The following is a 16,559-nucleotide window of genomic DNA, read 5'->3' as shown; positions in this document are numbered from 1 at the left end:
GCAGCTGCCACGTTTAGGCTTGTTCTTTGGCTGCCTACAGCCAGCCCTGACATTTGGGACACAGGGCGCTCTAAGCCCCAGAGAGCTCAGTTGGCCTGGGGACACGTTATGTATTTATGCCTAAATGTGATTTCTGCGCAATTGCTCTTTGCTGCACCTCTGAATGTTTTTATGCGTCATGTGCTTTTCTCCTACACCGCTGAATGTATGTTTATGCATCATGTGTTTTCCGTCCCTACACCTCTGAATGTTAGAATGCATCATGTGTAAAATGTTCCTATACCTACACCCCTATTTGTATGGTGATACTTAGGTGGTTGTTTTTCTCCTAGTACAGGTGTTGCTAGTGAGGTCCTGGTTCCCTGCGTGACCTTTTCCTAAGGTGGTTAGGGTTGCGTTAGTGGTACTTACCGGTTACTAGTGGTTACTGGTTGTGTGCTTTATGTTCTATTTTGTGCTACATTGATTATTATTATATGTGCTATGTGCTAATTATTATTCCTACAAGTGCTAATTCTACCAAGTACTAAGTCTAAAAGTGCATATTCCTGACAGTGGTCCATGTGGCCCTGTCTTGTACATATCCCCTGTAAATTCTGCCCGTGCCTGTTGGCACATTGTAAAGTGTGTGCTTTCATCTAATGTGTTTTGGTGTAATACAAAGGCTATTTTTACATATACCTTGTGTGGAGTTCCTTTTGTGGGTGGCCTTGGATGTTGTTGCTGGTGGGTGCGTGCGCAAACACTCCTAATGGACAGAGGGAGTGTTTTCCAAAGGGCTGTGGCCCTAGCACAGAAAGAGCGGCCACCAGCTCGGACTCTCTTACCAGGTGGAAGAGAAGCCAAATTACAATTGGCTGAACGCATTACCCAATAGGGCATGTACAGGAACACTAGATTGGAAAGGATGCGAGGCCCCTAGGAAAAAAGATCTTCCAGGTGGCGCACAAGGGTTTAAGGTGCACACGCTTCTTAATGGGGAGCAAATGCAGTTTGCAAATAAGACCAGAGACAGGTCAGCACTTTGGAAGCAAGAACAGCAGCCTTGCCCTGGCATTTTGAGCCAGCTGAAGTCTGCGGATCCCAACCTTTTTGGTTCCCAGATAGAGGATATTACAGTTGTCTAGCCGGAAGGGATAGCTGACTTAATAACTACTTGTCGAGTGGGAGGGTAAAACAATCCTAGAATGGGTTTAAGCCCACGCATAAGTCCAAGGCATGTGCCTACCACTGATTTCGTCTGTGCTTCACAAGTTAATGTCTTGTCCACCCAGACACCTAGGTTTTTGACCACAGACTTAGGGCGAGGAGAAATACTGGGTGAGGGAGGTCACCAGTGGTCGCCCCAGGAGTGGGTGTCTTTCCCTAGGAGCTACTTCTCAGTTTTGCTTGAATTAAGTTGCAAGCAATTGGCCTCCATCCACTCTGCAACAACTAGCATGCCCCTTTGGAAAGCCATATCTGACTAGAGGTTAATAGAGGAGAGCACACGCTGGGTGTCATCTGCATAAGACACTAGTGTGAGCCCCAGGGATGTTACAATCTGAGCCACATGTTGAATGTAAATATTAAACCGAGTGTGGCTCAGAGAGGGAATAACCTGAAATGGCCGGTCAGTGAGATAGGAGGAGAACCAGGCATGGCAGGGCCGCCTTTTCCATTCTCCTGGAGGTGCCGGAGCAACATTTTGTGGCACACAGTGTCAAAAGTGGCACTTAAATCAAGTAAGATCAAGGCTGAAGACCTGCCTTCATATAAAATTCCATGGAGTTGCTCAGTAACCACAAGAAGAGCCGACTCCATACTGTGTAATGGCATGAAATGGTCCTGAGAGATGTCCAGAATATGATTATCTTCTAAAAACATTGTTAAAATAGCTTTGACAAGAGCCTTACAATGCTCTCTAGCCAAGATCAATGTGTAAAACAGGGAGAGGCATGCTCTTTGCTACTGCGAACCGGCCTGCCAGGGAGAAAAGTATCCAGGGCAGAAATGATCCTGCAATTTAGGGTATTGTTCGCATCTTCTGCCTTAGCGGCCAGCTGATGACGATGTTGCTGAAGGAAATCTTAACATTTTTGAAGATCGAATTTATGCCATGGGCATTTGAGAATATGATCTCGACCAGGGGTATGTTTTTGTCCTAACAGACAGATGGACATAGGGATCAAAAAGTGATCTGTCTGTGACAAAGGGAACAGTCTTAATACTTTCATAAGACGGAGATTTGAAAAGACAGGGACAAGGAGGTAGCCAGCTGAATGAATAGGACCAACAACTAGTTGTGTCAGCTGACATGCACCGAGGTCGTCTAGAAAGTTGGCAATGTCATCAACATGGTTAGCTTCCAGATGAAGGTTAAAATTGCCCAAGATGTGAAAATTAGTTGACTTAATGGTAAGTGAGGCAGTCAGACTGATCATTACCTCCCTAAAGGCTTTGGAAGTGCTAGGAGGGAAGTAAATTAGGACCGGTGATAGCTTGAAATTGCTATTCAAGACAGTTTTGAAAAGGGCGCTTTCACAGTCTGGGATGGTGCCAAGGGTCATGCTACAACTGTAGTTCTCTCTATAAATCAATGCAATGCCACCCCCTCTACCGCTGGTTCTATTTAAGTTCTTCAAGTGGTAGCCAGGTGGAAGTGGATCCGCCATGGAGTTCCGGTCAGCCAGGTGTCCGTACGGAACAGAATATCTGGAGTGTGGTCTTGAATAAGGTCAAAGGCCTTTGCGTGGTGTTTAAAAAAAGAGCGGCACTTGAGACTAAGGTAAAAGTAACTCAGAGAATGCCCTAGGTCCTGTATGTAGAGGTTCCCACGGAAGCAAATTGGCTCCACTTGACAATGTCTGGAGAGGAGCCCTGGCCCGAATATCCAAAAGTCTGGTTGGTAGCTACAGCAGGAGTGGCCAAGTGAAAAATCGCACAGGCAGAGGACACTGCGTTCCGCCAAGAACCGAAGATTGGGAGTCTGGCCTAGACTGGTGCTAGAAAGCGTAACATGTAGTCTATCAGAGATGGGGTTGCCCCAAGACAAGGGAAAAAGTATGGGGTGCCTGGTTTGACTTTTGGGGGTACTGACCGAGAGGAATGTTGCGGGGGAGGGAGCGGAGGACACTCCAGTTGAGTTGACATTGGTGCAAGACGCACGAATGCAACAGACCATAAAGGTACCATTCACAATGTGTATTCATGCTTTTGCCTTTGACAATGTTGCTCTTCATTGATATGTATAGCACATAATAGTTTACATTAATTTCCTGTATACACTGTATGATGAGCAATGTTCAAATGGAAAAAGTTTAAAGAAAAAAAAGATTTCCGGCCTCATGTGGTGGTTTATCAGCCACAGGCTGAGCTGGAATTTGTCCTCATGATTTTATAGACGGCAGTCATCAAAAATGTGTTACTAAAATGTACTCCAAGAATGTTTTAGGTTTCATCAAATTAAGTGTTTGTACACAGCTCTTAATGTGGTGAGGCCCATTTATTGACCATGCTTAGTGTAGCCATGTAGTTAATGGAACAGTAATCTTTTAGTACTTTACTTTAAAGCAAAGCATGAGAGGGAGTGCCATAGCTGGACTCGAACATATGCAAGGGTCCCCGACTTTTGGCATCATATCTTCTGGCTACTGTGCATAATAGGTAAAAGTTGAAGGAGCTGACATGATGACCAGGTGTGTTTTGGCAAAATTGGTTACAGAATCGTTCAGAGACGATTGAAGAACAAAATTGCGAGCTTGTAAAGAAACTGAGTGTAATTTAGAGTAGAGTGGTAATGAAAGGTCCAACAACTTCTGGGTGAAGAACTGAATCGGAGGATAATTCACCAGTACATTTTCTGCCATCATGCTATTTAAATACTGGCGATAAATCCATGTATTCTCCTCTGCGTTTACGCTTCTTTTAGAAAATGGAGGATATTTAGGTACCATCAAACTTTTCATCATCAGGTATGTGTGGTGTGCCCTATTGGATATGTGAGGGGCCTTTGTTAAGAGGTATGAAAGGGAAATGTTGACAGTTCCTTTTTAATCATACAAATGTTAGCAAATAGGGTCCTTTGTTTGATCAGAATGTACATTTTGTTATAAAATTATATTATAATGGAGTACCTGCCTTTGTTAGACACCATAGATGATCTTCATTTCATAAACTTATTATATTTTGTGGATGCCATCGAATTCAAAGTGTTGTTCATCATTACACATACTATTATTGACTATGCACACTTTATAATTTGTCTCCAGGTTGATGAGCCTTGTGTGTGGAGACATAAAGGAGAGCGAAAAGTAAAAATGCAGGATGAAGATATGGAGAGCATCACCAGCAGCGCTACAGACCTGGTTTCAGAGGAGATGGAATCACTGGGTATGTGTGTTGCATGTATTTTACTAGATGACAGACTGTTCAGCTTTATTAGGTATATGGAATACTCCTGGTAAGACTGTCTACCATCATTTTTCCAAACTTGAACAAACAACCAATAAATTACCTTGATAAGACACTGTTTTCACTGCATAACATATTCATACGAGTGCCTACTAATAACATCTTCCAAAACAAATTTTCACCTCAGGACCATAAGCTATGTTCCACAAGGACATTATAAATGTACAATGCTCTCCTCTTTTTTGTAGAGCTCTAACACTTTAAAGTAGTGGTATATTCAGCCATCTTTTCTAACTATTTCATAAAGACACAAACAAGTTCTGTTGGTACAGTCTAAGCCCACAACATTTACTCAATTGGAGGTACTTAGTTTGTAGGTAGTGGATTAGTGAGGAATATTGGTCTGCAGAAAAGAGATGATTATGTGCTCTTAGTAAAGAATTGATCACATCCCCTCGACCATTTAGCTGCTACCAAAGAGTAATGGTAAGTTGAAGTGTCAAACTCTAGAACAGGTGCTGCTACCAAGTACCTGGTCTCTGTGTGTCAAATTAGCATAAAAGATACGTAAAACTCGGACAACGACACAGTGATTGTTGGTATATTTAGGTAAGTATTTAAGTAATATGTATCTCAATATAAGGTTCAAAACTCATATATACTCAGTAGGTGTTTGTTTTAATATCACAGGCTTATTGACCCCAAAACACTTCTGAACCATCTGCTCCTTATTTCAGTTAGACTTCTGCTCATCTAAATAAAGTTCAGTCTTTTGGGATTAACTAGAACGTTTTTTCTTTTCCCAATGTGGTCAAAGGAAGTATCACTTAGTGAAATAGCTTTGGGACAAGGGTGACCATGATGTGTAGTCTGTAGCAGTCCTTGAACCATGTAGAAAGAAGAATAAATGTGTGTTTCTGAACATGTATCTCTTGAGTTTAACTTTTTTTTTAAAACGAGGCTGACTTTTGCATTTTTCTGTGCTCAACTTTATACATTTTCCAGTTGAGCTGCAAGCTGTGATTATAAGATGATAAAGGCATCATTATTGGTATCTGGCTAAGACCATGACTTGTCACCTGAAAGAACCAGCAAGGAGCGGTTTTCTAGTGAGAGAAATATTACATCTCTCTTATGTCATGTAGCATAGTCCTGCAAAAATCCACGGGCACCTGACTAGATGCTGGTTGTGTGGATTTGGCCTCATTGCTCCTGCAAGACCAGACTCAAGCAGCATTTATATAGGTAGTAAGAGATCTGATGGAAACATCCAAATGGAGCTCAAGAATAAATCTGGAAAAGGTGTATGCCATCACCAGATTGATGGGAATGAGTTTAGTCATCCACCGGCACGCATAAATAAAATTGATTGGTTTCTCCTTCTGTAACCATACAAGACTTACTGACATGCCTTTTGATTGCGAGGTGCTCTTCACAGAAAAGGTTGACCACTCTCTAGAAAGATTCAAGCAAAGCAAGTTCATTACATGCTCACTGAGACTAGCTTAACAAGCAGCGCAGTTGCTTAACAGGCCCATCATCCGTTGCCGTGACAACAGGCTCAGCAATACTCCAGACCTTCTAGTGGCGGGAGCGTACGAAAGGGCAGGAAGCAATGAAGGTCATCCTCACCCTCTGAGTTCCAGGCCCCTTTCCTTGAAACTTTACTCAGTCTTTCGTCTGTATAAAGTTATGCTAATGATGCAGCCTTCATTACTTCAAAAAGTGGTCTCTCAGTTCTCCAGCAATAAGTCTTTTTTTAGATTTAAATACTTTAATCATCCCCCATCATCAGGCTGGCTATTACTGGCAAGTGTAAACAGTGTTAAAATGGCTATAGGTCACAACAGCAGTGTTTATTTAGTGGCACACCCACCTCATTTGGAATAATACAAACTTCAGCAAATGAGGTAGAAGTGCTGAGCTCTCTCTTTCCCCTAAAAGCTACCATTGCTCATATTAATATCAAACATTGTGTGTGAGGAAGTCCTTGAAAGGAGCTCTACTCTACTTGTGTTTGGCCTTATGCTATTAACTGCTTAGCCTCAGTTTCACCTTCCGTGGACTTTAGCCAACCTTAATGTCCTTGTTTACCAAACTGGGTTGTATTTGACTGATTTCTGAGATTTGTACCTCAGTACTGGCCCAAGGGACTGCTAAATATCACTGACATGAATGAGAAACATTCTCTTCATGTCCTGCTTAGACTGCAGACAAAAGAAGATCTATACTTATGGACCTTAGAAAATTCAGTGCTTCTAAAGTCCTGTCAGACATGGTGTCCAAGTTGTTGATAACCAAGGTTCCACAACTGACGAAAGAGGTCCCGTCATCAATGACCATTCTGTTGATTGGTACCTCAATAGCATGGTCCATTGGCAGTGTCTTGATGTTGACACCCAAGAACCCGCCATCAACAATAGTCGATGACAAGACCCATATCAAAACGACAATCCCTTGTGGTTAACATCACATCCCCATCGGCGATGAGCTTGTTTATGGCAATGCCAGTGCTACCATGGCTGACAGCAAAACTAGGACAACAACCCCATTGACAACAGCCTGTAGACAACAAGAATTCCTTATTTGGCTCTGACTTTCATCCATTCACCGCTGAAGGTTTCCACACTCCTGCCAGAACTCTTATAGACTTGGAAGTTGGAAGCTGATGTACACTACCAGAAACAAACATCTGACAGCCTATAGCCCTTCACTGTGAGATGTACTCTATATACCTGAATGTGAGCAGAAGGCTTATGAGGAATAGGAATACTAGCTAGAGTAGGAATATTAGCCTCATGTGAAGTATGCCCAAGAAGTTATAAGCAGCATTACAACTATAGTGTCCCTGCAAGGAGCCTCATATGGTGCAGGTCCCGGTGGCTTTCATGTCCATGCTCTAACAAATGATGGGCATATCCAGAGTTGTCTTCTTCACCATTGTCCACCTCAAAGGCCTCTGGGCCCACGACGGCCTGGCCTGCTGATATCACCATGAAACCATTCCTACGGCTCTTGCAGCTATGTCATCAGCCTATGCTGCTAACAGTAGACTGGCTGCAGCATGTCGGTAATTTTTACAAAAGTTAGAATCTGCATTGACACTTGTCGGATTACCTGCAAATCGGATGAAAGAAGACTTTAAGAAATTGATTCACATTCAATTTAACAACCTTGCTTGGTGCCTTAAATGGCAAGATCCATTAACAGAAGAGCACAGAAGGATTTGTGACTCGCACTGAACACTGCATGATCGGGTTCCTCTTTCAGTTGTTACTGCCTGCACTTATAGAAGATGCACAGTAGACAGACAGCCTGGATGCTAACACCACCCGGAATCATTAGCTGTGTCGGGACCCAATACCAGATAAATAATGGCAGAAACTATTGAGAGATGTCCCCAGATTTAACTGTTCTTCAGGGATGAGGGAGGCTCACTCATCACTGTTTGATTGGTAGTTCTTCCCCTCCAAACTTTAAATAATTTACCCCAACAAATCTGACTTATGTTGAAGAGGGTGTAGGTTACATGGTAATTTCCGGCGCATATGGTTGGATTGCCTGATCATTCGACCTTTCTAGTCTGAAATGTTAGCACAGACTAAAACCATACTGGGTTAACCAATTCCATCCATGTCCGGCTTTACTCTACTAGGACTGAGGGACAAGACTCTTAAATATCAAACCTCAATTGACCGCTCCATTATGTGGTTATGCCTGGGAGCAGCCACGGTAGCTTTGGCGGCATCTTGGAAGGCCACAGCACCCGTGTTAACCCATGGCATGCTAGACTATGGCAAGCTCTGACAATGGAGAGAATGGGCGACGTTTTATTTGACAACTATTAAAACTTTGAATACCTTGGGGGTCCACTAGTCACTTTCTTGTCAAAGGGTCTTCCACTCACCGCCTGCCAACTCGCACAAGAGCAATTCACCTCTTTCAAATCTGAACCCCCAAGGAAGTTGATAGTAATCTCAAGGTTGCACTTGACCCCCTATCTGAAAGCTTAGTGACTGCTGACTCTTTTCCCACCCATCATGCTTTACACAACTTTATCACAATAACTCTTGGTTTATTGTACGTGGTAAACGGGGTAAGGGGAATAAGTTGGGCAAAATTAATTTATTGAATATTGAATGATATTGAATGATAAAGTTAACTTGATTACAAGAGATTCATTTGCATTGTCTGAATGCAAAGAAGATATCACCATCTATTTGCATCTTAGGGTAACATTAGTGTATTATATGGCATGTTTGTTGTCTTCTTCCCGCTCCGCGATCTCTGCATGATAATGTACCCTATCCATTTACTGGGGCGTTGTTTATTAAATTTAGGGATCCTCCCACTTGCTACTTTCACTTGTTCATGGGCCAATGCCAAAAGCTTAACTAAATTATGTCCTATGGGCCACCAGGTAGAATAGAATAAAGAGCACTTCTTACTTTTCTAAACAGCTTATGCGGAATAACGTGTTTGATGGATTATCCCTCTGTGCCGTGCACTATGAATCAGAGATCATCAAAATACACAGACTATGTAACACAGAAAATAGAAGTTGCATTGTTTTCGCTGTTTCAAAATATTTGCAATGAATTTAGTTATCAGAACAATGGAAGATGTTACAATGTGATTCTTACACATACCCCAAAAGCACGGTGCACTTTAGATATTATTCTAATTAATTTTGGTACGTTTATTTTATCAGTGAATCTCAGTACAAATAGGGTACTTTCCTTATACAAATAGGCACTTTTGCTAGAGTTTTATATATTATGATCAAATGGTTATTAGCAAATTGTCTTGGACTAGATATATAGCCTAGTATGTAAATAGTATATTACACTAGCCATTCAGAGAGTTTATCAAGGCCTTCCGGCGAGCATAGCGTAACCTTTTGAGGTTTTTCCTGACTGGTATAGGCCTTGTTTAGTTTAAATCTGTTTAGCACTTTCTCTTTTCTGTTTGTATTTATTTAACTCAATATTCCTAGGATGTCTTATTAACCTAGTAAATGATGTAATTGTATTTTTATGAATGATACCATCGCCTCCTTCCTGTGTACCAACACCTGAATGAATGAATGAATGAAGGGATACTTGTACCGCGCAACTTAGCCCAAGGGCATCAAGGCGCCAAGCAGCTAGATTTCATTTGAGCTATCTTTGGAAGCTGAAACCTTTCATTGAGGCTGCTGACTTAAAAATGGAAGTTCAAGCACTAGTCATCTCCAGACTGGAATATGGTTGCTCCACCCTCACTGGTCTACCCAAGATCTCCCTTGCACCCTTAAAAGCTTGCCTCACGCGGCCGCCAGACTACTCACCGGCACCAGAAAATTCGACCACATCTCTCCACATATGAAAGCACTGAACTGGCTCCCCCTAGAGGCCAGAATTCAGCTGAAACTGGCATTCATCACACACAAGGGTCTTTACTCAAACTCTCCTGCTTATCTGGCACAAAACTAGTGGTTTCTGGAGGAAGCAGGAACTCCCGGTCCGCCAGAAACCTCTTACTCCAACCCGCCTTCTTCCAGAAAAAAAAAACCTATAATAGGGCATTCACCGGGGCAGCTCCTTGAATCTGGAACTCTTTCCCACCCGCCATCGGAAGAATCCCCTCTCTAGCACCTTGGTAAGAAAATCTACAATACCATCTATTGAGCAGTGCATTTAGTAGGTGATGGGTCAAATCCCATGCCAATACCCTGACTCATCTTTAGATCTGCAAGCAAGTGACATTCTGTCCAGCTTCCACAAGTGATTGTGTGGTGATCTTTGCAGGTTAGATTATAAATTGCATGTATGTATGTATGGAAAATAACTGCTGGACTATGGTGTCATACTGTAGGCTTTCATACTAACCATTGGATTGATTCTGGGGAAATGCAGAATATAACCCTGATGACATTGATAACGTTTTCTTAAGCACACAGGTTAAGTTAATGAAGACAGGTGACCTTGTAATTAGTTGTGAAAGCTACACTTTATGAGATCGCAGAATTAAAATCCTTAGGGCCAGATGTAGGTAGCCAAATACCGGTCGGTAACGGCCGATTTCGGCCGTTACCGACCGGTATTTGGCTTTTGAGATGTAGGTGGGTCGGAATTTACAGAATCGGTATATTTACCGAATCGGTAAATTTACCACTTCGGTATTTTACAGAATCTGTAAACATACCGATTCTGTAAATCCATATGTAGATGACACTCCTGAGAGTGCCACAGGCCCTTAAGAGTCGGTATTTTACCACCCAATCCTAGTAAAATGTGACACACAGACATGCCCTTAGGGCATGTATGTGTGCCACATGGCACACAAGCATGTAGTTGGGGTGCTAGAGGGTGTCAAAGTGACACCCCCTGCACCCTTGCAGGATTCGGTATTTACCGATTCTGTAAATACCGAATCTGTATTTCCTATTGATTCCTATGGGCTTCAAGGCCCATAGGAATCAATATGAAATATAGATTCGGTATTTACAGAATCGGTAAATACCGACTCTTGCAGAATCTGTAATTTTTTACCTACATCTGCCGCCTTCAAATTTACCGACTCTAGAGGAGCTACGTCAGCAAACGAGATGGTCGCTTAGGCTCCCGGCTCCGCCGACCTCCGTATCCCGCCACAATATCCTGTACATTATCCTGATTTTACGCCTAGCCTCTGTGTACATGAACTGTTCCGCACTCCGATGGTGAAATCCGGGAACTTTTATCGGCTCGTTTGACGAAGTTGAAGATTGTGGCCTACTTCAGCGGTGAAGCCGGGGCCTCGAGTACTTTCACAGCCGGGCTGCAGTGCAACAACATTGGCCGGGAGACCCAGGCTGGGTCCGGTCAATCTGAGTGGAGGCTTTTTTTAAGCCCGAATTTGGCGGCGATCGTTTCTATTGCTCAGCATCGATGGAGGAGTGACTCTGCTCGCTGTTGGCTGCGGGTGGGGGTCCCCGTCCCGCGGACCCGGTATCGGGCCCGCCGGGGTTCGGTAGGTCGGGGTCTCTGGCCTGCGGCCTTAACCGGGTTGACCGTGGCTGCGAATAAAGATTGGTCACCCTCCGCATCTGCACGTTCGTGACCCTGTTTGTCCCCCCTGATGATGGCAGAGTGACCCGGGGAGGTAATTGTGATTGGTGTCGGGTGTGAGATTATGGATCGAACGGTGCTTGAGCCATCGCTGAGGTCAATATTGGCAGAAATTAGGGCGTTTCATTCACATGTGGATGTCTTATTGTGCAAATTAGACACGCGCCTATCTGAGATGCTCCTGGCAGAACCGGACCCAGCCTTACTGTTGGAACAGCAATCTGCAGCCATTCAAACCACGGCCATTTTGCCTCTGTGCGAGAACCCCGTGAGGAAGCAAGTATTGCAACCATCGGATGGTGCCCTGGAGGAAGGTGTCCCCGAGGTCGTCAGTGTATTGCCAAACCTTCCGCCACTATCGACTTTGGAGGTATCGAAAGGCGTTCCCCTCCCGGAGACTTTTGTTCTTGACTTTCCGTTCCTTTTGTGGTCGTCTTCTCCTTTTTTGATGACTTTCCGACTCCTGGGCAAGATACATTGGGACTGTCCATCTAAGAGGGAGAGCTCTTCTGCGTCTGAAGTTCTTGTGGACTCACTGCATACGAGTTGCCATATCTTGATTCTTGATGACTTCCTTCTCCTCTATTACTCCTTTGTGTGCCTTTGGGTCTTGCTGGGGGGGTTCGTGTGCTGATTCGGAAGGGCCAAGGTTAAGATCAACTAGGTCGGGACGGGTTAAAGTGGCTTTTACTGGTGTTCGACCTGCAACTGTTTGATCTAAACGGCTGGGCGGTGTATTACGGTGCCCCCTAATTTCTTGTATAAGTGTTGTCATACGTTGGTCTTTTAGTGATAGGGGTGTCTGTTTCCGGCGGGGGGACTAAAGGGGCTGGGAGCCCAAATGGATAAGCCCTCCTCCATTCTTTTTCCTACTTTTAGGGTTTTTAGTTATTAGGGGCAACAGGCACGTTGCCAGTGGGTTTAGGCTGTAGCCATTTGCAGGGGTGCAGGGTGGGGGGTTGGAACGTTTTTTTTATTTATTATTTTGCCTTTTTTTAAATGTCTATGGCCTTTTTCTTTCCTTCCCTTTCTCTTCTTAAAGGATCAGTATAGCTTGTGAATTATTTGGATTCTTATCGTGTACTTGTATTTAGTGCCTATGCTTTTATGATATCCTATGATTCCCGGGTGGGCAGGCCCTGAGAACTGGCGCTCAACATTGAATGTATATTGTATTGTCGTTTGCATCGATCCATATGCTTTGGCGCCAATGCTCCATTATAGCGGTTCTTCCGTGCATATCCTGTCTCTTGCCCTGTCCCCCGTATTCTTCTGTTTGACTGTATGGCACCTGATCCTTTCTTAAATAATATAAAACTGAACCTCTGTCTCATCCTGTGACTCAGTTGTGCATTCTAATACAAGTTCTATCCTGAATCGCTGCCGGACCTCAGTGCTGTCGGCTGATGAGCTGTGTCATACTGTGATATAGGGGGTCTTAATCTTTGTTTAGCGGCCGGCCCCTGCGGTTGTAGGCCCATGCTTGTATTTTTATTGAATGCTACAATAAAGGTTTAAAAAAAAAAAAAAATGTACCCACTCTTAAATACCGATTCGGTATGGGTCGGTATTTAAGAGTCGGTAAATCGAAATTACCTACATCTGGCCCTAAGTGCCCAACCCTTGCAATGATTCTAATTCCTGCCCATATTTTTATTTTTGTAGTGAATTATATATTTGTTTCACTGTTATTGACTGAATAGCAAAATAGTTAGCGTTTGAAAATAGGTATGTATGGAACGCACCTATCAACGTGTCAAAGCATGCACATTATGTGGGAGCATCTACTCCTCGCTAATGACTCATGAATATAGATACAAAAGGTATGGTTGCTACAGTTACCATCAGAAAAAAAGCGTTCAATAGAAAGTGTAACAATGCCGAAAACATACTTAATCCATGCAGTCACTGGATCAACCTCTTATTTGATGTGGCAAGGTTGCAAGTGTGACTATGGGTGAAGTCCTCATATAATTCAAGACAGCCAGGTGCCTCACTGTCCTCTGTAAAAATAATTAGCCATGCCTTTAAGGTCTAAACCCTAAATGCCAGTCTGAAGAATCAACATGCCCAGGTCTACCACCCATTTTAGTCTAGTCCCTCCAGAGGGTACCTCCAGTAGTCCCAACAGATGCCCTTCAAGAAATTTACTAGCAATCTAACAAGCTGAATGTGTTTACTATAGTTTCAATATGTTTGAATATATGTATATGTTTTAGTAGACGCCCTTGACTCCCTATTCCTACAACAGCATGTATGATTATTCAGGATTTGTGAAAACATCAGTAATAGTCAAAGCTATAATGATCCAATTCTTTCTTCATTCTACCTTTGGAACTGTGTAAAAGTTAACTTGAAGATTCCATAGTTGAGGGGATAGGATCATTACAAATTACCATGTAACAGACCTGTACTTTAACATTATTGCAAGTCTGTATAGAATTAGCTCATTCATAAAATTGAAGACTTTTAAGATAATGACACTGGCACAGATGGTACTGGCCTCTCCAGAGGGGGTCTGCATTTTTACTGTCGATTTTAAGAATATCCATCTATAAATATCGATCCAGGAAGTCCACAAGAGAGTATTCTGCCTAGTAAACGATATCAACATTATCAGTGAAAAAGTTTGGATCAACATTATCAGTGCGCATTTCTTAACATTAACAAGGATGCTAATTTTTGGTTATCAACCTTATTGTGGCCACAACATTATATTTCCCTTACTCGTTGATTATGTTTTTAACTTTTCTAATTTCAAGTTATGCAGTCACATATTCTTGATGTGACATACTAAATATTTGTATGGATTTTATTTTCACTTATTTACTTCTTCTGTACATATTGGACTGCATTGTTCAACGTATTTGAAAGCCATGCAATCTTAAACTTGCTGTGTTCCATTAAGCTGTCCAGGGTTGTACATGAATCAGTTTATGGACCATTAGTTGGTCATGACCTAATTTCCAAATCAGACCATCAACAGTCTTATGTTAGCCAGATCATTCAGCTGTCAGTAATACCAAGTGGTCAATAACAGCATCACAGTAGCGTTACCTCTGTGCTGATGCTTAGACCCTCCAAGGTGCTGTCTGTGGCATACGGCTCCTTTGCATATACCTGTGGGGCATATGTGGTGGACCGATGGGTGATACTAGGAGTTGGCTCCAGAGTATTACATGCCCTTTGCCCTCAGAAAAGCATTGGGGAATTCAAGTATGCAACTAATTACTGATCGAGAAAATACTCGGATTTCCTCATGTCCAATTTTGGACACTCCGCATGGCATTGGGTATTTGACCGCTGCACAGGATGGCTTACAAAGGGGGAAGATGTGAGCTTCCTCTAACTTAGTCTCTGGTATGTAAAAGCTAGCTTTTCTGGCAAACATCTCTGCTATGGTCTAAATCAAGCGACTTATGCTTAAGCATGGTGGGCTAAGTTCATAGTTGGTAGTTCCATGATCATCTGCTCCCAGCTCCTAAATATAAATGATGTGGTTGCAATGCAGAGGCAGGGATTAGGTGGGAAGGGGTTACTGCCTCCTTGATCTAAGCTCTAAATCCTAAAGCCACTCAGTCCAGCCAGACAACACCTTTCATCACCAAAACGTAGATTCAGTGAAACTCCACTTATCATTGGAGGTGTTAAATGAATGTAAGGCGTAGGTTGTCATGGACATCTACTGAGATAGGAGTAACAGACCTTTTTTTCAGGAGTATGGTATTATAGTGTCACCATTTGGTTTTGGTCTTTCAAAATGGTTAGAATATCTCAATATCTATTCCAGTTTTTACATTTAAGTAATGGCTTAGTTCCCATCTTCAACAGGACCTGAAGATGATGATGATAGCAGCAGCAGCAGCGAAGAAGATCACAATGATCCAGAAGGGCCTACTGTAGAGAACAATCACAGTCAAGAAATGGATGGTGCGAAGGAGGATGGATTAAGTGAGCAGAATTTGCGACATGAATCTTCATCAGAGGGAGAAGAGGAAGAGCACAGCAGTCCGAACTCGGAGGAGACAAATAAGGAAGGCAACGTAAAGACCGAGGAGCTAAGTTATCCAGACACGGCCATCGATCTGTCACATCTTACGACACAAAGGTATTTAATTTGTAGATGAACAATATACAGAAACAACAATTTAGAGTGAACTAGCAGGTGTTTTTAAGTCATTCTTACATATTTGTATTGTTTTTTATGCACAGGAATATTTTTCCACTTTGGAGTTAGCCATTTACAGAAGTGATATGCTTTTAATTCGAAGCTTTCTATTTATCCAAAGAATGGCATTTGCCACTAAAATAGATGTGTCTTGGAGCAGGAATGCCAAACATAGGACCATTTCTAGGGCAGATTTTCAGGATATCAATTAAGACAAATTAAATACAGTGACTCCAAACCAATACATATCACTAGTGAGTTCAGTTGCTGTGTGAATTCATACTGAACACTATGGGCCCGATGTAGGTGGCCATTTACCGACCGGTAACGGCCGATTTCGGCCGTTACCGACCGGTAAATGGGTATTTGTGTTGTAGGGGCCCTATTTTACCGAATCGGTAAAATTACCGAATCGGTAAATTTACTGATTCTGTAACTTCCTGATGTAGGTGAGACTCTTCTGAGTCCCAAAGGCCTTACAGATTCGGTATTTTACCACCCAATCCAATTGGGTGGTAAAATACCGAATCCAGGTGTGCGTGCACATGTGTGCATGCACACCTATGCCATGTGACAGACAGACATGCCCTTAGGGCATGTCTGTGTGCCACATGGCACACATGCCTGTATTTGGGGTGCTAGAGGGTTCAAAGTGACACCCCCTGCACCCTTGCTGAAATCGGTATTTACCGAATCGGTAAATACCGATTCGGTATTGCCCATTGATTCCTATGGGCTTCAAGGCCCATAGGAATCAATGGGCAATACCGAATCGCTATTTACCGTTTCGGTAAATACCGATTTTTACAGATTCGGTAATTCAATTACCGAATCTTCCTAAATCTCCCTCCTTCATATTTACCGATTCATAAATACCGAATCGGTAAAATTCGGTATTTATGAATCGG

General features: G+C 42.8%; 1 protein-coding gene across 1 annotated transcript in view; it reads left to right on the top strand.

Annotated features, from left to right (window-relative positions):
• The window catches only part of NEMF (nuclear export mediator factor), a 546,593-nt gene that overhangs the window by 411,905 nt on the left and 118,129 nt on the right, over positions 1-16,559 (top strand). Inside the window, exons 22-23 of the mRNA XM_078659711.1 lie at positions 4,251-4,371; positions 15,315-15,591. Of these exons, the coding sequence (XP_078515837.1) occupies positions 4,251-4,371; positions 15,315-15,591 (398 nt within the window). The remainder of the gene's footprint in view (positions 1-4,250; positions 4,372-15,314; positions 15,592-16,559) is intronic.

Source organism: Lissotriton helveticus, chromosome 9, assembly GCF_964261635.1.
Source record: "Lissotriton helveticus chromosome 9, aLisHel1.1, whole genome shotgun sequence".
NCBI lineage: Eukaryota > Metazoa > Chordata > Amphibia > Caudata > Salamandridae > Lissotriton > Lissotriton helveticus.
This window is presented reverse-complemented; position numbering and strand designations above follow the sequence as displayed.